At 41.9% G+C, this 27,645-nt stretch overlaps 1 protein-coding gene across 3 annotated transcripts in view; it reads right to left on the bottom strand.

The window, feature by feature from the left end:
* TUBGCP2 (tubulin gamma complex component 2) overlaps window positions 1–27,645 on the bottom strand; it is a 33,153-nt gene continuing 5,508 nt past the window's right edge. For 2 of the 3 annotated variants that reach the window (XM_006126360.4, XM_025186280.2), the window contains exons 5-18: window positions 26,169–26,328; window positions 23,582–23,789; window positions 21,578–21,777; window positions 20,697–20,886; window positions 18,065–18,210; window positions 16,389–16,569; window positions 15,513–15,693; window positions 14,679–14,851; window positions 12,718–12,846; window positions 10,916–11,036; window positions 9,542–9,685; window positions 6,128–6,256; window positions 3,250–3,413; window positions 1,131–1,498 (exon numbers count right to left, since the gene is read on the bottom strand). In XM_006126360.4, the coding sequence (XP_006126422.1) occupies window positions 1,384–1,498; window positions 3,250–3,413; window positions 6,128–6,256; window positions 9,542–9,685; window positions 10,916–11,036; window positions 12,718–12,846; window positions 14,679–14,851; window positions 15,513–15,693; window positions 16,389–16,569; window positions 18,065–18,210; window positions 20,697–20,886; window positions 21,578–21,777; window positions 23,582–23,789; window positions 26,169–26,328 (2,241 nt within the window). In that variant the 3' untranslated portion in view covers window positions 1,131–1,383. Of the gene's footprint in view, window positions 141–1,130; window positions 1,499–3,249; window positions 3,414–6,127; window positions 6,257–9,541; window positions 9,686–10,915; window positions 11,037–12,717; window positions 12,847–14,678; window positions 14,852–15,512; window positions 15,694–16,388; window positions 16,570–18,064; window positions 18,211–20,696; window positions 20,887–21,577; window positions 21,778–23,581; window positions 23,790–26,168; window positions 26,329–27,645 lie in introns of those variants that run through there. The other variant, XM_025186282.2, reaches the window with a different exon arrangement.

The following is a 27,645-nucleotide window of genomic DNA, read 5'->3' as shown; positions in this document are numbered from 1 at the left end:
AGGTGGTTAAAAGTTTAATGAATATGGTGAGAGGGGAAGGGGAAAGAAATGACACTCCTTTCCGGAGCTGGTGATGGAAGTGATGGTTCCTGTAAGCCTCAGGCTTCAGTCTGTCATCAATCATCTAACGAATTAACCTACTGTGAGGAAAAACAGTCTCCACTTGTTAGGCCATTCCAGAAAAACAGAATGCTCTGAAGGTTCTGCAGAAACAGGCATATATGTAGCCAGAACTGAAACCACATAGGGTTCTACAGGTCAAATCCAACACCATGAACTACCCCTGGAAAGCAACTAGAGTACAGCCCCAGAGCACAGGACCCTACACAAAGCACCACCGTTTGCCATGTGTAGTAGCTGCCTGTACATGGCATACACAAGGCAGTCCCGAGGACAGCCCTCTGTGGAGTGCAGGCCCACAGTCTCTTGCAGAGCTTACAAAGACTTAGCTAACTGGAGGCCCTCCACGTGCAAGCCTGAATTGAAAGGAATGGAGATAATGGCCTTTGCCAAGTCTCTGGGTCACTTCTTCCAACCTAGCAACATTATTTTCTTGAATGAACTGATTGATCCTCATATAGATGTTCTGTATCCATTAGACCTTGGGAAAAATATTTCAGATGACCCTCCCCTGCCAATGAGAAATGTGGATTCATGTCAGCCAAAACATTTGCAGACTTCTATGGAATTCACTGAACTCTTTTGTCCAAACATTCAAGATAACCTTTTGTTTTTGATATTACTTCAATTTCATTTAAAAAGTTTCAACTAAAAATGGAACAAAAAAAGTTTAGTTTAATCAAAAACTGTTTTTTTTCAGATTGCTAAAACCCAAACATTTGTTTCAGATCATCTGAAATTGAATTTCTCTTTCAATTTTTTAGTTTGGCCAATGAACTGAAACATCTGCCACTATCAGAGTCAGAGAGAGACACTGAAAAAGGGCCTGGATCCAAACTTAAGTCAATAAAAGGACTTCACTGGGCTTAAGTGAGCTTCAAGCCTTAAATTGCAAAATGGAACCACCTGATATCTATATCTGTGAATTAGCTGAACTTCATAAGCTGACACAGCTTTAGACACCCAGAATGAATAAAGTGAGTTGTAAGTTCAGGGCAACAGAAACCAAATAATTCTGACAATTTATTTCTTTATATATTATACAACACACAGGTTTAATATTTGTTAAAAAAAGTTAACAGAAGTATCTCAAAATCCTTTCCATGTTTAGATCTCAGAAGCTCAAACACTATCATCCTAGATGACTACTGCTTTATAGCTTTCATGGAGTTTAAAGTGCAAACTACTCACAGATACAACTGGGCAAGAGTAATGTATTCAGATGCAAAAGGTGCAGCATCTAAAACATATATCACAAATGTTTCATTGGGTGGGTACAACCACCCTGGGAAGAAGAGGAGCTTGGGAAACTACCTTCTGACTCCTCTGTGCAGAAATATGCTCCAGCCGCTCTGTGTAGAATCCATTGAAGTCCAGCCTAGGGGAAAGCAAACACATGTTCAATAGTGTTCCCACAAATGGCTCACAAGTGTGAAAACGGAAAGAAGTGGTAACAGGCAGTGATTTCAAAATTCCAAGGTAAAAATGAGAGTTTCCTGGGCATACCCCTAAAATTTACCAGTTGCCACAATTAATGTTATTTATAATTTATGGTGTATTTACGGGAGATCTCACACAGCTAAATTCCAGTTCCTACATGGCTCAGGGTGGGAGCATATTGAAATTTCAGAAAAATCAAAGTTTGCCAAAATTGGAATTTTTGTAAATAAAAATGTCCATTTTGGAAGACTTTTCTGACAATCAAGCTTCTCCAGGGCTGGTGCTGTGGCCAGGGTGGGAGCAGCCAGACATCTACCACACGGCCCGCTCTGGCCATGTGCCAGAGCTGGGGCTGTGTTGTGGCTGCTCCCTTGGCAGCATGGACAACAAGGCCCCAGTCAGGTAGCATTCTGTCTCCAGCCCCAGTCCTGGGCAGGCCCCACGGTCCAGCTTCCATCTGGCCGCAGATAGAGCTGGCAGAGGCCTCCCCCTCCTGTTGCATCATTCAAAGTAGAATGATCATAAATATGCTGTAAAAGTAAGTTGTAAGGGTTCTCATCTGGAGCTCTTCATTGTGCTTTACAAAGGAAGGTAGGCAGCATTAGACCCATTTTACAGAGGGAAAACTGAGGCACAGAAGGCTGGCATGACTTGCACTAGGTCAAATAGTAAGACTGTTGCAGAACTGGGAATAGATCCCAGAATTCCCAACCTCCAGACCAGACTATGCTGTAAAACTGAATGTTACTAATCCAAGAATCAGCTATTTTTTAAAGGAAACAGGATTCTAAAACATCAAGCAAAATAATGTGGAAGAGTCTTGAGGTAACAAACAGGTATTATAGATACTTTACTACTAGCTATTTAAAATTACTTCTATGAACATTAAACACCCTGTCCCCTCAAGGGAAAAAACAAGACTATACTTTGTGAACCAAAGCTACAGCCTATGGTCCACTGGGCTGTGCATCTCACATCTGCCCATTAGTTCTGTAACTACAGTTATGTCCACTTAGAAAGGTTAATACAAGACACATTTCTAGGTCCAAGATGGTAAGTATCCCAGGCTGTAACCCCACTGGTTTTTCTTCTGTGGCACACCGGATTTGGAATGCCAGTCTCTTCACCCTCCTCCATCCTCAAGCATCTCCTACAATTATTTGGTGCCTTAGCGAGGCGTTTCCAAATATTATATTTGGATTTCATTTAATTTTAACTCTCTCATAAAAATAATCCCAGTCCAGGACTGTAAATGGCTTGTCACCAGTGGACAGCAACAGCAAACAGTTTCAGTTCTTCTGGGGCAGGGGAAAAAACCACCGGCAGGGGGTGCATAAAGTGAGAGGCACTACTGTTTGATGCACATCAGTCAAGCTCAACTGAGAAGGATCTTCCCAGTGCATAGCATGTAGGAATGAGAAGCCAGCAGCACCTCAGCAGGCCCTACACATTTTGCCCCATGTTGCAAGGTAGCTGCAGAGAGCTCTTAAAGACCCAGTGTTACTAATAATCCCTTTATGCCTACCAGGTAACTGGTTACCCCTTTACTTCTCTATTGCATGTTACACTGAGAGCAGCTAGCTGGCACAACACGACAAAAAAAATAGGAATAAGGAACAATCTTCAGCCTGCTCTGGAGTTGTACTCTTTCCTGCATGTATTACTCGGAGATAGTCCCACCCTACTCACCTATAAATGATGTTGATCATGCTGTGTTCACAGTCATTGGTGCTGTAAACGCTCAGTTTGTCCAAGAGATCCAGGAGATGAGTTGAGAAATTGCTGTCAAACTTGTTGATAGTTGCCTCAAAACCAGATGTTAGTTGGAAGGCATCTGCATGCTCTGCTAAAAGCTATCAAGAGGAGGCCACAGTGAGAGTGTCTGTGAGTCAATCATATGCATACTGTACTTGGCATAAAAGAATGCCTTTTCTTTTTTCAAACTATTGTTTCTATGCAACAATACTGCCATATTTCAAAACTGTTCCATCCCAGACACACCTTTCCTCATGTAGCACACAAGAGGATGAACAGTTATGAAATTAATTCTATATGCTTCCCTCAGGTAAGCTGCATGACCCAAGCCTAGAGCATGTCCCCGAGCAAGGTACTGGCACTTAGCAGACACGCCTTTGTGGAGTTTAAAAATATTGTCCTGCTGGTCTGGGGGACAATCCAAGGCCCTGAAATGAACCCTGATGACGTTGTACTATTTTGCCTCAAGAACATGCCTGATCAAAACCTGCCACTGATGACTTATCTCCCTTCTCAATAATAAATGTTAAGAGCATTTCTTATCTTTAACAGCAGTGTGGCTTTAACTGATCTCTACAGTATTTCAACACAGGTACTATGCTCAGAAGCATCCTGTGGGTGGCTTGTTTTCAAAAGCTACTCCCTGCTGTACAAAAGACAGGTTCAGCAGGCAAACAGCAAAGACCACCAACAGACCACCTTCACGCATTTACACTGCACTAGTCTATGCTGGCCCCCTAGTGGCTGTTTTCAAGAATCAGCAGAAGACAGACTGAGCTGCAGGGTGAGAAAAGTTACTTATACATTATATATATGAAAATAAAGGAAGAAAACAAAACCAGGTGTCCTAGCTCTAAAAGGGATGGGCTGGAAAGAGTCTCACCATCTATATTCTAACTGGCTCACTCACCATGAGACACTACTTTCACATCTCCAAAGGAGCCAAGCCACACAGAGGCCATGTATTGTTGCATGCTGCCCTTGCTAAAAACTGTTCAGAACTATGTAATTAGACTAATGTTTGCTGTGAGCAATACTCTTCGGCTGAAGTTAGGTAATGTACATTTTTAGCAGGATCAGCATTCTCGTTAAATCACAAAGGAAAAAGAAAATGCTATGAAAAAAGTTACTAACTTTTTGCAACAGATCTTGGACAACAACAGTTACATTTGTTCATTGCACTCTTAGGCTATGTCTACACTGGCGCAATCTTGCGCCAGAGATATGCAAATGAGGCTAAGCGTGGAATATCGCCGAGCTTCATTTGCATATCTAATGAGACGCCTTTTGCAGAAGAAGCTCTTGTGCCAGAAGGAGCTGTCTACACTGCCCCTTCTTGCGCAAGAAAAACCCACTTTTTCAACGTGGCTACACTGATTATTTTCAGGAATAACGGCATTGCGCAAGAGGGTTTTTCTTGCACAAGAAGGGGCAGTGTAGACAGCGCCTTCTGGCGCAAGAGCCTCTTCCGCAAAAATGGCGGCTCATTAGATATGCAAATGAGGCTCAGCGATATTCCACACTTAGCCTCATTTGCATATCTCTGGCACAAGATCGCGCCAGTGTAGACATAGCCTTAGTGCATGTACCCCATAGCCTGTTGCTGGAATCTTTTCTCATTGGTACCTTCTGGGACATCACCTTCTGCTGCCACACACTGCTATAAAACACCTAGCTTACCTGTGCTCCCCTCAGTTCCTTCTTTTCAGAAACTGACCCAAAGGGTAGGATGATAGATCTCTGGGAGCTGCCAGGCTGCTAAATGTAGGGAACACAGATTCAGGTGAAGCAGCTGACTGCAGTCTTGAGAGATCAAATCCAGGTGCAATGGAAATAAGATTGGAGTCACCACTAAAAGATCCAGAAAATGGAGAACCAATATTGGTGCAGCCATGCTGGGACTATTAGTATAACCCACATGTTGTTCTGCTGGATCTTTAGAAGCATTCTGTGAAGGTGTAGAATTGGGGGAAAGCATAATAAAGCTTGACCACACAGGGTAGCAGGAAGGCATCAGTGATGGAACCCAGACTGCAGCCTTGAAAGGAGCAGAACTGGTGACATCTTCTGCTGTATTTGCGACAAGGAGTCCTGTGGCACCTTATAGACTAACAAGATGTATTGGAGCACAAGCTTTCGTGGGCAAAGACCAACTTGATCAAATGCATGTAGTGAATATTTCCAGAGGCAGGTATAAATATGCAGGCCAGAATAAGGCTAGAGATAACGAGGTTCATTCAGTCAGGGAAGGTGAGGCCCGCTTCTAGCAGCTGATATGGAGGTGTGAACACCAAAGGTGTATCTAGACTACATGGCTCTGTTGATGGAGCCATATAAATTAGTTTATTCGGCATAGTCAAAGAAGTGGGGATTTAAATAATCCCCGCTTCATTAAAATAAACATGGCCGCCGCGCTGTGCCGACACAGCACGGAAGTCTAGATGCAGATCTGTCAGCTGGGGAAGCCTCTGCCGACCGATTCCTTATGCCTCGTGAAACGAGGTTTACAGGATCGGTCGGCAGAGGCTTCCCCAGCCAACAGATCCGCGTCTAGACTGCCGCGCTGTGTCGGATCAGCTGATTGTCGGCACAGCGCGGCGGCCATGTTTATTTTAATGAAGCGGGGATTATTTAAATCCCCACTTCTTTGACTATGCTGAATAAACTAATACTGTGAAGTATCTCTATGGCTTTTTCAGTGCAATGGAAGAGAGAGAAATCAGAGAAACCAGGCTTCCAAGGCGCAGTCTGGAAGGAAGAATTAGCCAGTTAAGAACAAGTACATTAATATTCTGAAAAGCAAGTGCCTTACTTTATTAGTTAGCTGCTTCTTCAAAGCTTCCTCGGCACGCTCCTGCTCTGTTGGTGGGCCCAGCATTGTGCCGTGCTCTAACGTCAGCCGGCCCATCTCATTATTCAGCTTCATGCTCTGGGTAAATCTCTGTGGGAAAAGTAGATGATAAAACATTATAAAGATTAAAGCACATTTCTATAGTTAAAATGAAGCATAAGAACTTGTTTAGATTCAGGCAGGACTTTAGAACTTCAGTAGTTCACAACAACATTTATCCACAGTGGTGGGGTACAGGGATTCAAATCCTGGGTAAGGTAGCAATGAAGCTGGCGTTTCCTGTCACTGCCCATTCAGTTCATCACTAGCACAGAGCATCATTTTGCATAACACACCCATGCTGGCTCATGACACACCAACACAGCTGTGTTACAGGTTAGGATTGAGGTGCATGGGCAGACCTGTGTAGGGTGCCTATGACTGGAACAGATAAGGACAGAGATGCACTGGCAGAGTTTGGGGAAGAGGGCAGAAAGGAAGAGCCTAGGGTACTGAGGGTTAGAGCTAAAATACAATGACAGAGATACACAGGGAACCTGCACAATATACAGCTGAATACTGACTTATGTTCTAACCATGAGGTTAGAAGGCTGGGTATAAGGAGGACCAGGCTAGAACTAGGCTAGGAACAAGCATGTGCAAGAATCACCACAGTTGTGGGCGAATGCTTGGAGAAGTCACTGAATGCTGCTGCTGCTGGGCTTAACAGCCAGTCTGCTGACTCTTCTAATCAATCAAGCATTTATGACAAATCTGAGGAATTGTCCCTGATTGTGGCGCCAATAGAGGAAATTGTGGAACGAATAGATAAATTAAACAGTAATAAGCCACAAGGACCAGATGGTATTCACCCAAGAGTTTTAAAGGAATTCAATTATGAAATGACAGAAGTACTAACTGTTTTATGTAACCTATCATTTAAATCAGCTTCTATACCAGATGACTGGAGAATATCTAATGTAATGCCTATTTTAAAAAAGGCTCCAGATGTGATCCGGGCAATTAAGCTGAACAATTAAGCTGAAGGTCAGTAAGCTGAACTGCAGTACCAGGCAAATTGGTTGAAACTATAGAAAGGAATGCCATCATCAAGCAAACACATCAACTCAGTGTGCTGGGGAAAAGCCAACACAACCTTTGTTAAGGCAAAATATACCTCACCAGTATATTAGAATTCTATTAGGACACTAACAAATGTAGACATGGATGGTCCAGTGGATATAGCATACTTGGATTTTCAAAAAATCTTTGACAAGGTCTCTCAGAGGATCTTACACAAAGTAAGCAATCATAGGATAAGAGGGAAGGTCTCATTGATCAATAACTGGTTAAAAGACAGGAAACAAAGGATGGGTATAAATGGTCAGTTTTTAGAAGGGAAAGAGGTAAACAGCAAGTTCCCCAATGCTATTCAATATATTCATAAAATGACCTGAGAAAAAGGGTAAACACTGAGGTGGCAAATTTTATATAGAATCATAGAATACTAGAACTGAAAGGGACCTTCAGAGGTCAAGTCCAGTACCCTGTCCTCACAGTAGGACCAAGCACTGTCTAGACCATCCCTAATAGATATCTATATAACCTGTTCTTATATATCTCCAGAGATGGAGATTCCATGACCTCTCTAGGCATTTTATTCAAGTGCTTCACCACCTTGACAGTTAGCAAATTTTTCCTAATGTCCAACCTAAACCTCCCTTGCTGCAGTTTAGGCCCATTGCTTCTTGTCCTATCAGCAGAGTCCAAGGACTACCATTTTTCCTCCCTCCTCGTGACACCCTTTTAGATTCTTGAAAACTGCTTTATCATGTCCCCACTCAGTCTTCTCCTTTCCAAACTAAACAAGCCCAATTCTTTCAATCGTCCCTCATAGCTCATGTTCTCTAGACCTTTAATCATTCTTGTTGCTCTTCTCTGGATCCTCTTCAATTTCTCCACATCTAAATTAGTCAACAGTTAAGTCCAAAGCAGACTGTGAGGAGTTACAAAGGGATCTCACACAACAGGGTGACTAGACAACAAAATGGCAGATGGAATTCAATGTTGGATAAATGCACACTGGAAACTATAACCCCAACTATACATACCAATCAATGAGGTCTAAATCACCTATTACCACTCCGGAGAGAGATTCTGGAGTCACTGCAGTTAGTTCTCTGAAAAGAACCGCTCAACACCCAGTGGTAGTCAAAAAAAGCTAATCTTATGCACCATTCGGAAAGGAGCAGAAACAAAACATGTATGCAGTTCTGGTCACCCCATCTCAAAAACAGTTGCCGTTATCTGCACAAAAATGGTTGGACTAGCTTCCTTATTAAAAGACTGTTCAACTTTAAAAAGAAAACTGAGGCGGGTGAGACACAGTTGATAAAATCATGAATGATGCGAAGAAAGTGAATAAGGAAGTGTTACCTACCTCTTCTCATAACACGCAAACAAGGGGGTCAAACAAAGAAATTAATAGGCAGCAGGTTTCAAACACACAGAAAGAAGTACTTCTTCACACAATGTATAGTCAACCAGTGGAACTCATTGCCCAGGGATGATGTGAAGCTCAAAAGTAGAAGTGGGTTCAAAAAAGAATTAGGTAAGTTCATAGAGGGTAGGTCTATCAGTGGCTAGTAGCCAAGATGGTCAGTGATGCAACTTCATACTCTGGATATCCATAAGGATTGACTACCAGATGGTAGGACTAGATGACAGGGGTGGTTCACTCAGTAATTGTAATTTTGTTCACTCCCTTTAAAGGATCTGGCAGTAGCCAATGTTGGAAGATAAGTATTGGGCTAAATAGAGCATTGATCAGAGTCAGAACGACCATTTTTATATTCTTAAACACCACAAGTCAGCTCTCATCGGTGCTAAACTCTGAGCATGCTTGGGGAAAAAATCTAACTTTCCCTGAAGTAGGATATTTTCTCTTCTTGCCAAAGGAGCTGTCAGAATAGTAAAAAGAAAGCTAAAGAGGCTGTTCAGAAGAACAGGGGAGGCCAGTGTTAAACCTAAGCCTGTGCAGCTCACAAAAGGGATGGGTAAAGTTGGACTCCATTCAAGTGACTCTGTGCCCCCAAAGTGGCAGTGTTGGCTGGCTCTGCAGCAAAATCCCAGCCTGGTGTGTGCTGTGGAATGGTTCATGTAGTTGCTCCCAACAATGGTTCCCAGTTCCACAGGCTGTAGGAATGATGACTGTTACCCAAGACCTCAATGTGTGGAAGGGACTGTTGGATAACAATGAGGATCCCCCCTTTCTGCAGCGAAAGAGGTGAAATATTCCAAAGGAAGGGCAAGTCAAAAGAAATGGCACTGTGAGAAGAGGGAATTGACACTTTAAACAGCAGTGAACACCCTGGTGAGCATGGGGAGGCCCCATACCTGCATACAGTTTGTGAACATTACACAAACGGACATCAGCTTGGAAAAAATCTTCAGCAGCTCGGGATTTGTTAGCATGCAGTCCTTTAGACAGTTATCCAGAAAGCTTGTATGGTGGCTCAGGACATCATCAATATTGGAAGCCTGTTGTAGGATAACACAACAATAACCACCACATCAATCAATTCTTTACACTATTTGCTATCAGATATTGAGACAATTATAGTGCTTGAAATGTAAGGTTAGACTCAGTCAGGAAGTATGTTATGGGAACAAAATGAGATTGGAAAATGCTAACCTTCTGTAGGCTTTTACAAGTTTTTAGCCATCTCAATGGATATGGTTTAAGTTTTAACAAGTTTACATTCAGATAAAACTCTACTGACTCAAAATGTGCCGAGATTAAGAACACAAATCAAATCTCGAGAAGGTTATTACAGCAAACACAATGAAGACATCTGCTCAGATTTTTCAGGGCCAACGGGGTCACAAAAGCACAATCTTTCCCAGGACTAGAATGGAATAGAGCTAAACCCCATTTCCTGACTAGTCAGAGATGTTGCTTCTTTCTTAATGCCAAGGGGATCCTTTTCAACAAGTGCATTCTGACAAGAAAGAGCTAGCTCTGATTTGGAAAACGGGGAGAGGGGGGAAGACTGGCACAAAGCTGAGAGGGACTGCCCTTTCCTTTCCTTATCTCAGTGATCCTAATTCATGGAATACCAAGTAGGGAAAAAGTGGCGAGGAGTCCTGTGGCACCTTATAGACTAACCGAAGTGTTGGAGCATAAGCTTTTGTGGGCAAAGACCCACTTTGTCAGATGCATGTGACATGCATCTGACGAAGTGGGTCTTTGCCCATGAAAGCTTAAGCTCCAACACTCCTCGCCAATTTTGCAGATTCAGACTAACACAGCTACCCCTCTGATACAAGTAGGGAAACTGGCCCAGACAATCCCAAAGTGTAATTAAAAGCTAGTTTTGTGCTCCAAATCTGTACTGCAAAGCATGCCTTATTAAAATAAAAGGAAGTTTTGCCCAGCTGCTTGGGAAAGTCTAAATTCTTGCTGACAATTCCCTTACAAGAATGCATACTTTCCTTTAATTAGCAAATTGATGATTAGGATGATTCTATTTCATAACCAATGGTAATAATGAACAAAAGCAATGCATGTGTCACCCAACTTTCCTAACAGTCCAGTCCTCTAGACTGTTGGAGAGATTGAAGTGAATATTCAAAACAAATATTTACAGTTAAATATAGGGTGTAAGTAATTAAAATCTGACTTTTTTCTTAAACAAAAGAGATAGAAATGACAGTACAGAGACTTGTAACTCTCATCCAGATGGCCACAGGTCCAACCACTAAACTCACCGATTTCAGGTTTTTCTCAAGGACATGCCATGTTGGTTCCATCACTTCAAACATCATGTAATACTGGATATTCTGTACAAAATTCAGCATTCGCTGTCGTAGCGTGAAAGCACCAGCAAACCTGAAAGAGGCAACAAACAGCAAGCTCAGAAAAGTGGCTGTTGACTTTGAAGAGGCAAGTGAAGCACAAATGAAGACAACCACCCTGAATGCAGAAAAGTGTGTCTTTCTGAAATCATGGGAAAGGGAGGACAGACACGAATTGAACAGTATATTCCAATTCCACTGTGCTTCAGACCCACTGGTCTATGGTAATGCAAGAAGAAGCACTCAGGTAGTGTGATGGTTGGTTGATAAACAGGAGAAGAGGCTGGCACAATGGAAGCTGGCTGGCTTTGACAGACACAAAGTGTTTGCTTTGTACTCCCTGATTGCCTACAAGAACTAACAGCTGCTGAAGAAAGGGGAGCTCCACTTCCTTTCCCTACATCCTCTGCTCTCTTTCTAGCTAGGTCCTAGTGACAAGGTGAGAAAGCAAGATAGCAGTGTGGCTGCAGAAACAAAACTGCTTTTTCTTTTGAACAGGTATACACGTGCCAAAAACCCGATTGTTGACCTGAAGTACTTCAGGCTATGGGGCTTGTCATATAATTTGCTTAGAGAAAAGGGGCAACCCTTCAAGGGGTAAGTCTGTTGGAGCCCTTGAAGGAGACCTGACGACTGGAGCCACAACCATGCACAATGAAATGGCCGATGCCATGCCCTAGTAGCAGAGTCAGCAGCATCCAACCCCATCTGAACTGAAATTCTATATACTAGTTTTTCCTCCTCCAGCAACTGAGAAAGTATTGCCATGCCTCCTCTGGCAACCTGTCCACACTCGGTCTATACATTTTAATCTATTGTCCCAGAAGTTAAAGTTATAGGCTGTGTCTAGACTACATGCCTCTGTCGTCAGAGGCATGTAGATTAGACACATAGGCAAAGTCAAATGAAGCCGCGATTTAAATGATCACAGCTTCATTTACATTTACATGGCTGCCGCGCTGAGCCGACAAACAGCTGATCAGCTGTTTGTCCGCTCAGCGCGCTAGTCTGGACGCTCCCCTGCCGACATCAAAGCCCTTTGTTGGCAGCCCCGTTATTCCTCTTGGGACGAGGTTTACCGGGGCTGCCGACAAAGGGCTTTGATGTCGGCAGGGGAACGTCCAGACTAGCGCGCTGAGCGGACAAACAGCCGATCAGCTGTTTGTCGGCTCAGCGCGGCAGCCATGTAAATTTAAATGAAGCCGCGATCATTTAAATCGCGGCTTCATTTGACTTTGCCAAAACAACAAATCTACATGGCTCCGTTGACGGAGCCATGTAGTTTAGACATACCCATAGTTCCCCCTCAACGCCAGCTAATTAATGATCCTGAACTGCAGGCCAGGTTGAGTGTTTTAACATACTTTGATTTCAGGGTAGATGCCTGTTGCTCTGTCCTCTTTCTTATTGGCGATTAAAACCACAAGAGATCTCAGCGGGGGAGGGTGTGTGCGCGCGCACACTTTACTAATATTTTTCTAGTACTAAATTCTCCTTAAAGAAGAATCATAAAGTTCAAGGTTTGACTTAATCAGCAAGTTTTCTATTAGATGCTGAAATGGTGCTTCAAACAATTGTAGTTTGCTCTCCGCCTGACAGAAACATGTATAACGATTCAGTGAAGGGACCAAAATGAGGAATGTTTAAAAATGTAACCACTAACATGGAGGAAAAAAAGCCTTCACAATGCTTTAGTAGGAAAAAACAAGCCATACCACTTAGCTGAATGTAGTGAATACTCCTTAGCAGCTTTATTGCTGATCCAAACATTGCACAACTGTCTCTCCACATGCTTGCAATAGAACATGTGTCTGAAAAGCATCTGGTATCTGGTTAAAGCTTTCCTGGAAACAGAAGACAGGAAAAAAGCAAAAATAAAGATTAAACACCATTCCAATCAGCAAGCAAGATAAGGTTGCTCAGTATACCCTACACAAAACCAAACCACAAAGCAACTTAATAAAAACGAAGGCATCTCACATAACATACCTTTTACTTCTTCATCCAGAGATGCACAACTCATTATTATTGCGGTTGTTTTAGTATCTTCCCCATTAAGAAGGCCAGCTTTCTAGTATTCCCTCCTCAAATTCCCAACACCATGAATTGCTAACCCGCCCCCACCACGCCCTATCTGACTGTTCTGCACAGTTCTGGAAAAAAAATCCCTCATGCCTGTTTGGAGAAAGAGTACCAAAACACTGACAGATACCAAAACATGCAACAGTTCACCAACTACACTAAAAAACAGTATTAATTCTTCAACTTTTTATTAAGATTTTTAAGAGAAAGAAACAGACATTCGGCCAAGGACCCAGCTCTGGACACACTGACAGCTGTTTTATGTGTTTTCAATGCACTAACAGGGGAACAGAGGTGAGTGGGGACTGGCACTTCTGTTAATATCTTTGGGTACCAAATGTTCAGAGAAGCTTATGCTCCACTCAATAGATACAGCTTTTTGCAGAGTTCCAAAGCTCTGCAGCAGAGACCTGCATCTCAAAAACAGAAACATGAACAGACCACCCCCCAGAAGGTTTGCTTTTTAAGCACAGCCCTCTGTACAGAGCAGACTCTAGTCCAGAAAATCTGCTATCATGGAAGAAAAGGGTCTGACATCTAGAGGCTATGATAGGAGAAATACTGTCAGGGAGACTAAGTACTCGGCTCAATGAATTTTTTAGACAGCACAGAGCAATCTCTAACTTAAGCCTAAACCACAGAGTATGGATCAAGTTTACACTACTCACCTGTAGAGAGCAAAAATATTTTCTTATAAGCATGATTAAAAAATAAAGTCCCACAAGCCTGTTGATTTTTAAAAAGTGAGGCCCAGATTAAGGGATATCCAATTTTGGTCATTTATCAATGGTGAGTTCACTGGAACTCATTTTGTTCCTCGCTGTTGCAAGAGCAACCTCTAAACTATTAGGATATCATGGGCAGGACTGTTGATACTTGCTGATGAAGGCAGAAGACTATCACAGCTTAAGGGAAATTTTCAAACCCTCATAACTTGGTCAAATAAAAATCAGTTTTTACCGGAACACTCAAGGCATTTCTCAATGACAATGGTTAACCCGTACTACCCCTTGTTTGATGCTATAACTACTACAGACGTGCTGTTTAAAAAATAATGGGGGAAATGTATTTTCCCAACTCTTCTATCATTCAAAGAATGACTGATCCAGTTGCTCAAACTTTAAAACAAGAATTCACTCTAAAGCAGAGACCTGATCTGGAATATTTCTGCCTGAAAGGTTAATCATTTCAGAAAGTCATGAGTATCTGACAACAGAGGGCCATGAGAGTTAGATTGGAAATACTTAGCAACATCTTTTATAACTTACGATTGCCTATCTTATTTAATCAATTTTATGTTTTTATACATTGCAAAACAGAAGGCTGAAGTTTTAAAGATTCCTCAGATATTTTGGGCATTTAGCCAACAATTTAGAGGTTTTAATGCAGAAAAGGTCATGGTCTAAGGTTCTAACAGGCAGAGCAAATGGAAGTAAATGACCACAGTGCTACCCGTTTACCCATCACTAATGTAGGTAGTTTGCATCTTTGAAGAAAAAGAGGCACTCTCTTATTTTGTCTTGCTTTTTTAAAATACAGTACGAGTGCTCTGCAGAAACAGGTTTGTCTTTTTCCTTCATGGACTAATACTTACCTATTTATAATGAGTGACAGAGGCCATTTGACAATGTAATCAAAAGAAAATGCTTCCAGGCCACTGAGAGTGAGCTCTGTGGGATCAGCATTGATAATGGCCTTTTCCTGTTTAGTTTCAATGGCCAGAACTCTCAAAAGCTGTGTAATGAGATCATGGGGCATCAGGTCAATCTGTAAAGAAACAAAGAGCAGAAAAAAGATGCTGCTGGATATTTTCTATTGATGCTTGGCTGTAGACATGTGCGGCAATAGGACTGGCCAGAATGCATTCTATGGAGTGTTGTTAAACTCATTCTCTAATCTTCAAATCAACACCCAAGTAAATAGGGCTGTTAATCAATTGCAGTTAACTCATGTGATTAACTAAAAAGTAAATAAATAAAAAATAAAATTGCAATTCAATGCACTGTTAAACAATAGAACATCTACACAGCTCCTTTTTGCGCAAAAGTGGCTGCTAATTAACTATGCAAATGAAGTGCAGTGATATTCCATGCTGCGCTTCATTTGCTTAAGCTTTTCCGGAAGAAGGCTACAGTGTAGCTCTAGCCTAGGAATAAAATGCTAGAAACAAAAGCTGAAGTACCCACTCAACAATACTGCTTCCACCTCTTTCTACCACCACCGGTCAGAAGAGAGGTAAAAAACGAAGCAGAAATGGAAGTGGAAAGATTATCTTGAGACAGCTGAAAGGGTTCTTTCTTCCATCTATATTTTCTAGTACTATTTGCTTTGCTTTTACAATTCTCTTTAAAGCATATGGATTTTTCTAGGACATGGACAGGCCTCGCTTCTCTATTTCAGATTATTTTCTGTTTAAATAGACTCTTACCTTTAAATCATCTTTAAATGGGTCTGTGTTGGCAGTGCTCATTCTCAAGGCTAATTCAAGCAAAGCTTCTAATCTAGTAGGTATAATATCATCTACAGGCTTTTTCAGTTCCTCTTCTGTTAGATCCATGAAGTGAACAAAGAAATCCCCTTGGTCCATTAGGAAGTAGTGCTTTATAGACCTGCTCAACGAAATAAATACAAAAAAGAAGTTGCACCATAGGTGCTCTAGCCTTCTGCTTTCATGCTTTATTTCATGTGATCTTTTGGAGAACTAAAGTGATCTGTGTGGGCAATATAGGGGAAGCTATTTTAAGGCTTGCTTGTTGAGGTTTCTAATTCTAATTTCTAATCGCAATTTTCTACTAGGTTGTTTTCACACTGGTTCTTTGGCTGGGTGCTTTCTCCCATTTAGTGTCTTCTGAAGGTTTTGAGGGACCAAAAGCTTGGTGACATGGAGATCTACAAATATGTTTGGCAACTGAAAATTTCAAATAGAATACACTTGCTGTTGGCTGAATGGATTACATACAACACAAAAAATATACAATCATTAAAACCAGAATGGACGAATCACTACAAAGCATACTATTAAGAATGACTCTGCACTGGCCCTGAAGAACGCACTGGATGATTTAAAACGTCTCTGATTCTGTGAACTCCAAGTGATATAAACTTTTGACCTAATCCTTGACAGAACCATTAGTTTTTCACATTAAACTCATAAAATTAGTTTGCTTTATTTTTGCAGATCAGAATTTTTATTGGAACTGCAATGATGCAATGGTAACATGGCACAGCAAAAACCCAAAGGTGAAAAGATCATTACTTCACTATTGAAACAAGCACTAACATACATTTAGGAAATAAATCAAACCTCAAATGAGCCACAAGTTCTTTTTCCTCCATTAAGAAATCCAGCAGAACCCTGCTAGCATAGTTATAAGCTTTTTCTATTTGCTCTACATATGCTCGCTCCTTCAGTGTGTAGATGATCTCTTTAGCTTCAGGGCAGGTAACATCACAACCGCATTCTCGGACAACATTTAAATATTTCCCTAAAAGCAAAAAGTGGCAGGAGTTGCTTACTCTGACTCATATTAATGTAATTAATTTACACTTTCTCAAACAGGGAGACATTTAGATCAAAACTTTCAAATAGATATTTTGGAAAACTGTACCCAATATGGCTTAAACACTTTTAAAAAAATGTATCCTAGATATCTAAACTTAGACTCCTAAATCCACATTTAGGCACTCAGAACTGACCTGATACCCAAAAATGGTAAGCAATCTTAACTCTTAATGAAGTCATTGGGAGCTGCAGATACTTAAAACCTTTGAAAAGTCAGGGATTGTATCTCAGAAGTGCCCAGCACCTAGCACTGCTCACTGAGAACTTGTGAAAAACTTGATTACTTCATTTATACACCTAAATCAGAACAAAGTCCATTTTGAAACTCAGATTTACTGTGGGTGCTGAGCCCTGCTGAGAGTCAGGCCCCAGGCTACATCTGAGTATTTCAAAGCAGTCTACATCATCTCACAACTCACTTGTGTGACGTAAGTACAAATTATCACAGTTTTATAGGTAAGGAAACTGAGGCACGGTGAAGGGAAATGACATACCCAAGTTCATATACAATGCTATTGTCAGAGCCAGGAATAGAACTCAGCACTCCGAGGTTCCAATCCTGTGGCTTAACCATTAGTTGATCCTTCTTCTCTGGAAGGAGTATGCCATGGCATACTGTAGTCTTCACATAATAAAAAACGCTGATTAATTTTCACAGAGCCTTAAACCCACAAACTATAGCCCCCAAATCGTACACAAACAATGTGAAAACAGAAAAGTTGACATGATTACTGACTTTCATTAGGCGTGTCTGCAATCTCCATTGCAATTTAAATGGTTAACGTAGTTTAGTTCAACTATGAGATGAATAGTAGAAGAATTTATAGTAACCACTTTCTTCCTGTGTTTTCACTAAGGATGTTAAATAACGATTAATTTACCAGTCGAGTAGTGGATGGCATTTCCATCCACTACTCGACTAGTCAATAGGCACTTCTGCATTCCTCCTTTGAAATGTACAAGAGCCCCCAGACTCCGGGCTCCGCGGGGGGCTCTTGTGCATTTCAAAGCAGAAGCGCCCGCATGGAGCCTGAGGTCAGCGGGGGATTCAGAGTCCCCTGTTGACCCCGGGCTCCATGCAGCACTGCTGCTTTGAAATGTCAAGCAGAGCTGGGATCAGCTGGAGACTCCCCAGCTGACCCCAGGCTCTGTGTGCTTTGAAATGCCATGCTGGAGCCTGGGATCAGCTGGAAATGCGTGGCGTTCCATGGAAATGTGTGGCGCTGCCCCCTTTGAAACGCGGCAGTGCTGCACAGAGTCCAGGGTACGGGCTCTGTGCAGCGCTGCCGCTTTGAAGTGCCCCTTCTTTGCCGCCTCTATCTCATAGAGGCAGCAAGTGGGGGGATTGACTAGTCTTTAACATCCTTAGTTATCACTATAAATTTTAGATGCTTTCGTTCAGTCAGTCACTTACTTACCTGTGCTAAGTATCTTGTCAGCCATTTTCTGTAGGAAAGATGGAATTTGTTGCTGAACAACAGTGTATCTTTGATCCCAATATTTGTCATTATAATCTTCTTGTATTTTCTCCTTCTGCAACTCATGTTCTTCCACCATGAACTCGCTGTGCAATTAAAGCAGGTTTTTTAGATACAAGTACAAATAAGATTATCATTTAGCTTGACATCAAACTGATAATGTGTATTTTTGCGGATATCTGCTTTATATCCATAGGTATCCGCATGCACATCTGCGGATATCAGTGGCTCATTTTTGCAGATATGGATGCAGATACGAATTTTGTATTCGCACAGGACACTAATAATGTGATACATCAGAAATGGGAATCCAATGGGGAATGTGAATAAGTGTCAGAAAGCACTATTTGTAATTACAGAATTTTAGAAGTCCTCTACCAGGGCTAAGCACAATTAAACTACAATGGAATAGGCTAATAAATTAGCATTAATTTTAGTGAAACATGTACATTACCACTGCAAGAAAACATGCGTCTTTTGAAAACATCTAAATATGCTGGAAAACTGTAGTTCATTCTAAAAATGTCATCCAACCATTAAACATACATAATAAAAATATTACATAATCATTTACATTACAAAAAATACTTTTATAAAAACATACTTCCACAAAAGCCAGGATATTTCAGATTTCAGTTCCCAGAGGGTCTGTAACCCAAACTGTTTATAACATCTTAAAGACTAACAAAATATGTAGGTGATGATATGAACTTTTGTGGGCACAACCCATTTCTTCAAATGAATTCATGGGAATGTGAATGAATGAATTTTTAGATACAACAAGTACAAACAAGATTACCATTTAGCTTGAGTTCAAACAGATAATCTACATGTTTTGTTAGTCTTTAAGGTGCTGCAAGACTATTTGTTGTTTTTTAAGTTTTTTCCAGTTACAGACTAAGCTACCCCTCTGAAGTATTTAACATGTCCTGTTAAATAATCCTATTCATGGATGTAGTGAGGTGGAGTGGCCTCCCTTCAAATTGGAGAGCAAGGGGCCACTACACTCCCCCTGGTGGGCAGAGCCAAACCTGCCCTCCCCCCTCCCCGACAGAAGTACCCAGAGAGGGTAGGACATAAAAAGGGAGGGCTCTACAGCTCAGCTGAGCAGGAGATATGGAAGGAGGGAGATGTCTCCAGCTCACTTCAGAACTTTGAAGCTGAAACTGCACTGTGTAGTGCCCTGGTCCTAGAGGAGACTGACCCTGGACTGGATTTGGCATGACCCCTAGACTGGGGTAGGAAGTAACCCAGTGAAACCAGACTTTAAGAGGCTTAGGCAAAAACCTATTCCACATTCTGCTCTACCCAGAAGGCCAGAGACCCAGACTCTATGATTGCTGGGTGCCCTAACCAGGAGGGTTAGGCTAAAATCTAACCCTTTCTCTGCCCCAACAGTTCTAGATCTTTGAGTGCTGTTTACCTTCACCTGGAGGCTTAGGCCTTGTCTATACTACCTTGGGCCATCAACCTAAGTTACACAACTTCAGCTTATGAATAACATAGTTGAAGTCAATGTATTTAGGTCTTCTTACCACAGTGTAGACAGCTAATGTTTTCCTGTCGATTCTGCTTACACTTCTTGTTTTGGTGGAGTACCAGAATCGACAGGAGAGTGCTTGGCGGTTGATTTATCATGTCACATAAAGATGCGATAAATCCATTGCCATTGGATCAACTGCTGCCTGTTGAGCCAGCCTGTAGTGAAGACATGCCCTTAGACTAAAGATTGCTCCCTGCTCTGACCTGCCCAAAGGGCAAGAGTTTCCCTTAGAGACTGTTAATGTTGTCTGCCTCAGGCGAGGTGGGGGCAAGAAGAAGGAGGCATAAGATTGCTTGTGCTCTGCACACCTAGCGGCCCAGAGCTCTAGACTCATGATTGGTGTCAGCCCTAACTTTAACACTCTGGACTTAAGACTACAGGCAGTCCCCGGGTTACATACAAGATAGGGACGGTAGGTTTGTTCTTAAGTTGAATTTGTATGTAAGTCGGAACTGGTACATATTGTAGGGGAAACTCTACCAAACATTTCTCCAGAACTCAGTTTTATTCTCCCACACCTCACTTCCCTCAGTCCTTTATTCTCAAGCTGAGGTGTCTGCTGAGAAAAGCCGCTCCGCGTCTCCCTGGTCTGCTGGGGGGGGGGGGGAACGCTAGCTTCGCGTCTCCCTGGTCTGCTGGGGGGAAGCAGCTAGTGCGGGGTTGCCTCACCCCATTTGTAAGTAGGGATCCGATGTAAGTCGGATCCATGTAACCCGGGGACTGCCTGTACTTACTGCTCTGCTCCACCAACAGGGCTAGAACTCCAGACAGTTAACGGCGGTCTCCCCTGTTAGGAGGCTATGTGCTATGCAGAAGAAGCAAGTATTTTATGCAATGGATTTTGGGATGTTTTCTGTACAGACACTTGGGATGCAGGACGACTGGCTAGCTGGTACAAACGTGTTTTTAATATAATGTAAAAAAAGTACTTTATTTTGTTGATACTATCATTTATTCAAAAGCAAATCAATATGCACTAGAAAATGAAAAATTAAGAAGCAGGATTTAACTTTGTTTCAATGTTGTTACCTGTATGGATCATTGATGATTCCTCTATAGATCCACTTCTCCAGAATTTCAAAATAAGGCACACTGGCTGCCTTGGTTAAGTACAGACATAACTCTTGTGCTTGGCTGTCTCCTGTATAATTGAAGGTCCTGTCGTGAAGTAAGCTAAGAGTTGACCCTCCCATACACTCACCTTTATCCACTGAAGTGGCTATAAGATTAAAACAAGAAAAACCCCTTAGCGAAAGGTATTTTATTTAAGTCTACACATTTACAGAATGAGTCATTTTGTTAAAGGCTTTAAAAGCTCAAAAAAAAGACTTAAGATTCTGAAACACTGGCTCAATTATTGGCAGTTCACACAAACATCTTGTTATGAAAAGAGTTATCAGTTAATTAGTTGGCTAGATTTCACCATAAGAATTGTGGCTTATTAACTCAGCTGCTACATGGAATGCAACACACTTCTCATTTTTAAAGTGCACACATGCTATTATTTACCTGGTTCTTAGCAGTCATTCCATTTAAAAGTGACCTGAAAACATTTTTAATTAAATTACGGGGCTGTGCCCGCTGCTCGCTACACTTGCCAACCCCCCTCTCTCTGGCCACACTTTCACAGATATATGCTGATAACATGATGACATCATTCTGTTGTGCTGCAGGAAAAACTTTATGTATATAGAGAGACAAGAAGTGATGTTAAAAATCCCTCAAATCCTCCAAGTCACTGGAGTTAAAATCAAGCACATGCAAAAGTGAATGATTATAGAGTTGTGAACACTGTATAGATGTAGATTGCTGTATGTAATGTGGGCACCATTTATAATTCTATGCAGCTTTTGGAACTTCGTCACAAAGGCATGAGAAATTTATCATCATTACAAAGTACAGACACTTACCAAGTGAAGCAAGAATCTCCATGGTCCTCATTGTGGGCTGGATATAAAACCACAGTTTCTGTAGAGACAAAAGCCCTTGTCTCTGAAGATGCTCCAGCTGGGTGATAAGAATCATATATTCTTTGATAAGAGTCCTCATAGCTGCTGCCAAAGCATGATTTACTTGTCCGTACTCAAATGAAGATTTTTCCTCAATGAATCTGCAAAAAGCCAAACAAAAATTGTTTGGGAAATGGCGGTGTTTATATTTTCAGAAGCTCTATTTGCACTACATTGTAGAAACATGAAGGGCAAAGTGCAACTTACAGTACTTAGAAGCTGCACTGTCATCTTCAAATATATGCAGTTTAAAAATATATATATAAGTAGTTTTAGTGACAACACCTGCCTTAACTCCCTCCAGTCAATTTCTGTGGTTCAACAATCACAGTTCTGCTTTTTAAAAAGCATTCCCTCACCCTAGCGCTGTGTGAAAGGTAGGGTAATAAGTAAGGCTCCATGTTTGTTACAGAACTCGCGGATTCAGTGACCTTTCATGACTTCTGCAGTGGCTGCTGTACGTGGCCCGGGAGCTGCCTGAGCATCTCCTGCACTGGGCGTCATTGTTTCAGGCCTCCCCACTGCCCAGTGGAGGGGAGCCTCAAGACTGGGTGCTTGTTGCACCACGTGCTGCCTCCACCTGCAGGCACAGCCTCTGCAGCTCCCATTCACTGTAGTTCACAGACAAAGCAAGTTGCAGAACTGAGGCTTTGGGGTGGAGTAGAGACAATAGATGGAGCTAGAAGCAGGAGGTTGCTGCTTCTCCACAGCTGGGTAACATCAAGCCTGCCCCAGTACACCAACCCTCCCCCTCCAGCACCCACGGTGCCCCCCCAAGAACCCACATCATCCTCTTGGGCCACAGTGCCCCTCAGGCCATGCACCACTAGTACTCACAATGCCTCATGACTCTCCCCTTGCCCAACACCCATGATGCATCACGGTTACCTCGCCTCTCCTTCTCCCAAGTTTTAGTCAGGGGTATAAGTCACGGACAGGTCACAGCCTATGAATTTTTGTTTACTGCCTGTGATCTGTTCATGACTTTTATTAAAAATACTTGCAACTAAAACGTAGCCTCGGGAATAAGGTATAGCTGACTTCACATTAGGGATGTTAAGAAGCTAATCGAGTAGTCAATGGAATTTTCATTGACTACTCAATTAGTCAATAAAGGGAGGTGCTCACTACTGCTGTTGTGGCACTGCATTTAAAATGTAGTAAGAGCCACTAGACTCTTACTACATCTAAAGTGCAGAGCTGCAGTGGGTTTAGCTCATGAGGGTGGCGCGAGTTGGGAATGAGCAGTCCTGGCTTACGCTGGCTCCGGGACCACCACAGCTCTGCCTCCCCTGCCCCTTGCCCCACACACCATGGATATGGTGCTGGGTGGAACCAGCTTTTAAGACAGCTCCCCATCGCCACCAGCACTGGCTCCTGCTTCCCCCCACACCCACTGCCTCTGAGGAGCAAATAGTTAAATAGTCACTTGACTAGTCGCTTACATCCCTACTTCACATATGCTTGATTCCTCTGCTTTTGAAATGCGATATGAAGACTACATTTAGAGGAAGTGTAGTAATTAATATACATCAGCAGTATGTGCAAAGTGCTCCCAACAACCCCACTAGCCAAGGTTCAGAGGAACATTCAGCATGCAACACACCACAAACTGCAGTTTCTGCTCCCACTTAAGACTTCAAAATCCCTGAACCACATTAAAAGTGGTGATGGTGATGCTAGGACATCACAGCTCCTCTCCACTCTGTTACTAAGATGATTCAGTAGAGACTCACGTAAGGGCTGCACAACTTTGAGGAACTCCAATTTTTATTGTCCCAAACTAAAGTAAAGCATACTTGCAAATAAAACATCTGCATAAAACATCACAAACTGAGATTCTGTATTTCAGCTGTGGGAGTCAGACCCAAGCAGACATGGGAAAAACAAGGTCACATTGGCTACCTGGTCACAGTGGAGTAACTCGCAGCTACAGGAAGAATCCTGGTCACTAGCTCTTTGACTGACATGTCCAAATTGGGATCCACTAAGAAAGCTCGATTCTGTCTGCCTATGAGAGGTTGTGCTGTGATGTATCTTCCATCCACGCCAATCAAGACATACAATAAGTCTTCCACAACTGTGGACTCTTGAGACGCTAAGGGTAAGGTACCTATTTGAAAATAGAGGACAAAAAGTACAAAATCTGAACACACAACTGAAGTATCTCAGCACCTTTTCATTCCTCTGTGGCATATTCAAGATGGATTAAAAAACAGTGAAACATGGCAATGAGATACTTTTAAAGGGACAGTATGCACCATTTTCCTTAATGGCAGTGCTGTTTTCCCACCTTTTAGTATAAGTGGAATGAAATTAGGCTTTGAAGGATGGGCAAACCAAAGCAATCTTCAGTTAAGATTGACCCCAGTGTACTGAGTTGGATACTTTTAAAACTAAAATCACATAGTTCTGATCTAGTACAGTTTGAAATTTTCTAGTCCGGCACCGTTGGGACCTGACCTGTGCCGAACTAGAGAATTTGCCATACCACTGGAGGTCAATATTATTTAGCAGCATTACCAATTTTTTCACTGCTTACTGGGTTCCTAGAAGACATTTAGGGGCAAGCTGAAATCAGGGATTTATTCAAAAAAGTATTATCCAGGGTATGTCATAGGGGCATCACAGAGTCAGGCCAACCTCCTACACCTATAACAATAATTAATGTTGGTAATGATTATCCTGTGACACTGAAAGATCCCAAAGTGCCTTCCAAATCAAAGAAAGATTAAATCATGTTCAGTATAGTTTTAGTGTTAAGCGTATTTTTAGAGATCTGGGTGTACACAATGTGCGGCCAATAGGGATATTAGTGTCATAAGATAACTATGACAAACTTTACCTGTATTAAGGATGTAAAAATTCATTTAAAAATGTAATAGTGTAGCTGCTTCAGCTCGAACAGAATGAGAGTGCAATACAGGCAGCTCAGGAATTTCTGTAACTCATCACACTGAACAATGCATTGTTTATCCTATCTGGAAGTAGTTTGAGCAGACATACCATGACTCATGATACTTAGCACAATAAACTGTCTAGATGACTTCCTAAAACTATGATTTCAGTCTGAGTAGTATGCAAGAACCTGCCTAGCACCAAGTTAAAGTTAATGGATATTGCTTATCTCCTAGAACTGGAAGGGACCTTGAAAGATCATCAAGTCCCGTCCCCTGCCTTCACAGCAGGACCAAGTACCAAACACTCCTTTATTAGCATGAGATTGTGGAAAGAAAACTGCTAAATTAACTATCTTTTTTAAATGAAACTCGGACTCTATTTTTTATAAAAAACTGGGATCAGGTGGAAGAACCACCTCATCTTTATCAAAATTCGTAAGCGGCAGAATAGCCAACTGGGCATGCAAAGCGCTCACTCTTCTGACTGACATAAAGTAGTCTTTGTTACTGATATTAACAGATGAATAAAATAACGAACAATACGCAAAGTATTCAAGTAATGGCCAAAATACAATAAGCTGAAATAACAACCAGATGCACTTTTAAAGATGAATGAAACAACCTTTCAGATGTTAAGTATGTTAAATATTGTGGAAAAACAGGGTATGGAAGCTGTCACTGGAAAGTCAAATTTATTCCTCAACTAACCAACAAATCCGGTCCATTTTTAACATGTAACACTTACTTATAGATAGCGTTTTAAAACTAACAGAACATATTGTACCAACGAAGAACATGATGGCTCAAAACTAGTCAAAAACCTGTAGCCTAACCTGTCAGAGATGAAAAAACTGTAGACCCAAATGAAAAAACCTGTCTTATTGCTCTGACAAGAGATTTGGAGACAGAGGAAGATGCATGTATCATCTGACAGCTGATACCATGTATCCAGGTATCACTGCTGTCTTGGCCAGGATGGGGCAGTATCTTATTTGCTGTCCTGACAAATCTTCTTTGCCACTTTGTGAATTAATGGAAAGGAATGAAAGAATACAGAAGGCCTGTGAATCCAGGAGGCCTGGGTGCCAGCTGGCATAGGGAATAAGAAGTGCATAGGGGTTTACATAGAACCCCTAGAGATCTGATGATTACAGAACAGCATGTCAAAGGGTGGCATGTGAGGTCTCTACCAATAGGTAGTAGTGCACTGGTGATCCTAATCACTGAAAGACATATGTACAGATGGTATTTAGGGAGTTGTTTTCAGAATAGATACATTATGCTCTTAAGGTCTGTGTGTTAAGACAGGTCACTTGAAGATAAGTTCTGTTCAGACGGGGTAGCGAATACTTCTCTCTCTGTTCTCAGATCATATGCAATGACCAGCCAATCTGAGAATGAAACCAATGGCCGAGTCTATGATTAATATGCAAAGCTCTTTCCCTGAAAAGCCCAGTGACTTTGGATTGTAAATAGAGCTAAACAGGATGCCCCATCTAATGTTGGAAGTATCTGACAATATCTAGTGAAATCTGAATAAGACCAGGGAGCAAATATGTAACTGTTGTCATTTTTGTCAGTGTGATACATACCGATAGGCACTGTTGTGTCAGTGCTTAAACTGGAGCCAGTTAAGAAATCCCCATTAAGTGCAGATCTCTCATACACCCAGGCTGGAAATACTGGAATAGGTTGACCAGAATTCTTCTTGTTTTGCTTGTCTCGGAGCATCTTTCGTATAAGCTCAAGAGGCTGTCAAGAAAGGACAGAGGAGCTTTTTTAAAAACATCAACCTGAAAAAGCATAATTTCAAACCAGACATCCAATTACAAACTGCTGAACTAGTCAATCCAAGGACAACGGTGGAGAGAAAAGTATGCAGAACCAGGCAATTGGTTACAGCATTGCAGGACTTTTTTGTCTGTATGCTCCTAAGCATTTTTAGAACATCTGTTTACTTGACTAACTAAAGAAAAACAGCTGACTTTTCCATTGCCAATTTTAGGACACAGTCACTATAATAAAACTGAAAAGCAGACGAGTTAACTTGCTGACAAGGGAGTGGCCAGGTACCATGGACGACATCGTTGTTGCATTTTGCCACTCACAGGTAAGGTCTACCAGTGTCCTCAGAATAAGCTAGTTTTGAGAGTTTTATTTCTCAGCAGTGACAGTTTGGATTTCTCCTGTGCATATACACTGCAGACTAATATTAATGATCAGTATGTGATCAATAGGAAACTAATTACTTACATGACATTTTTATATATAGGTTATGATATTAAGGAGTAGAGGAACACTGAACTGGACAGGCAAGATGAAATTAACTACCAGGTTAGGGATGTAAAATCCTGTATAATTGGTTAACCGGTTAACTTCACGTTTAACTAGTTAAGTCTCCCCGCCTCCCCCTGCATCCAGGTTGGAGTGGCCTATGAAGCAGCCCCTGCCTGCAACATACCAGGGCTCACCACAGCCAGGGGCTGTTCCAGATGCCCGGAGCAGTCTCTGTCCACAGTGGACTCTGCCGGGCTGGAGCAGCCTCCTGCCCATGGCAGCCAGGGAGCTGCTCTATCTCCCACCATTAAGGGTGATGCTTACTGGTTAACTTTTCACATCACTACACTAGGTACCTGTCAGTTCCTTGCCCTTCTGCACTGGGATTCTGTTAGGATCCAGATCCACAGAATCTGTGCCGTGCCTCAGCTTTTAAACAGTCTCTTGGAGGATTCTAATCAGTATGCCAGAACATAGAAGTGTCTTTCTCTTCCTTCATGTTGCCTCATTGCCTCCCAGACTTAACCTCTGGGCTCCAGAATGTCTGTGTTATATTGTGAGCTCTGCACAATGAGTCCAACTGCAATAGATTGCTCGTTAGAGAAATAGACTGCTCTTCAGGAAAGGCCACATGACAGCAAGTAATTACAGTAACACCAAAAACATTTTCAAAACTGAGCATGATTCACAAGTTGGAATACAGCAGTCCTTGAGTTAGCATAGATAAACAAACGTTAAAATATAGTCCATATTGGCCTAGCTATAGCAATTCACCAGCCAAGCTGTAATGCA

Source organism: Pelodiscus sinensis, chromosome 8 (genome assembly GCF_049634645.1).
Source record: "Pelodiscus sinensis isolate JC-2024 chromosome 8, ASM4963464v1, whole genome shotgun sequence".
Classification (NCBI taxonomy): domain Eukaryota; kingdom Metazoa; phylum Chordata; order Testudines; family Trionychidae; genus Pelodiscus; species Pelodiscus sinensis.
The sequence above is the reverse complement of the archived record's forward strand: the minus strand, read 5'-3'. Positions and strand labels throughout refer to the sequence as shown.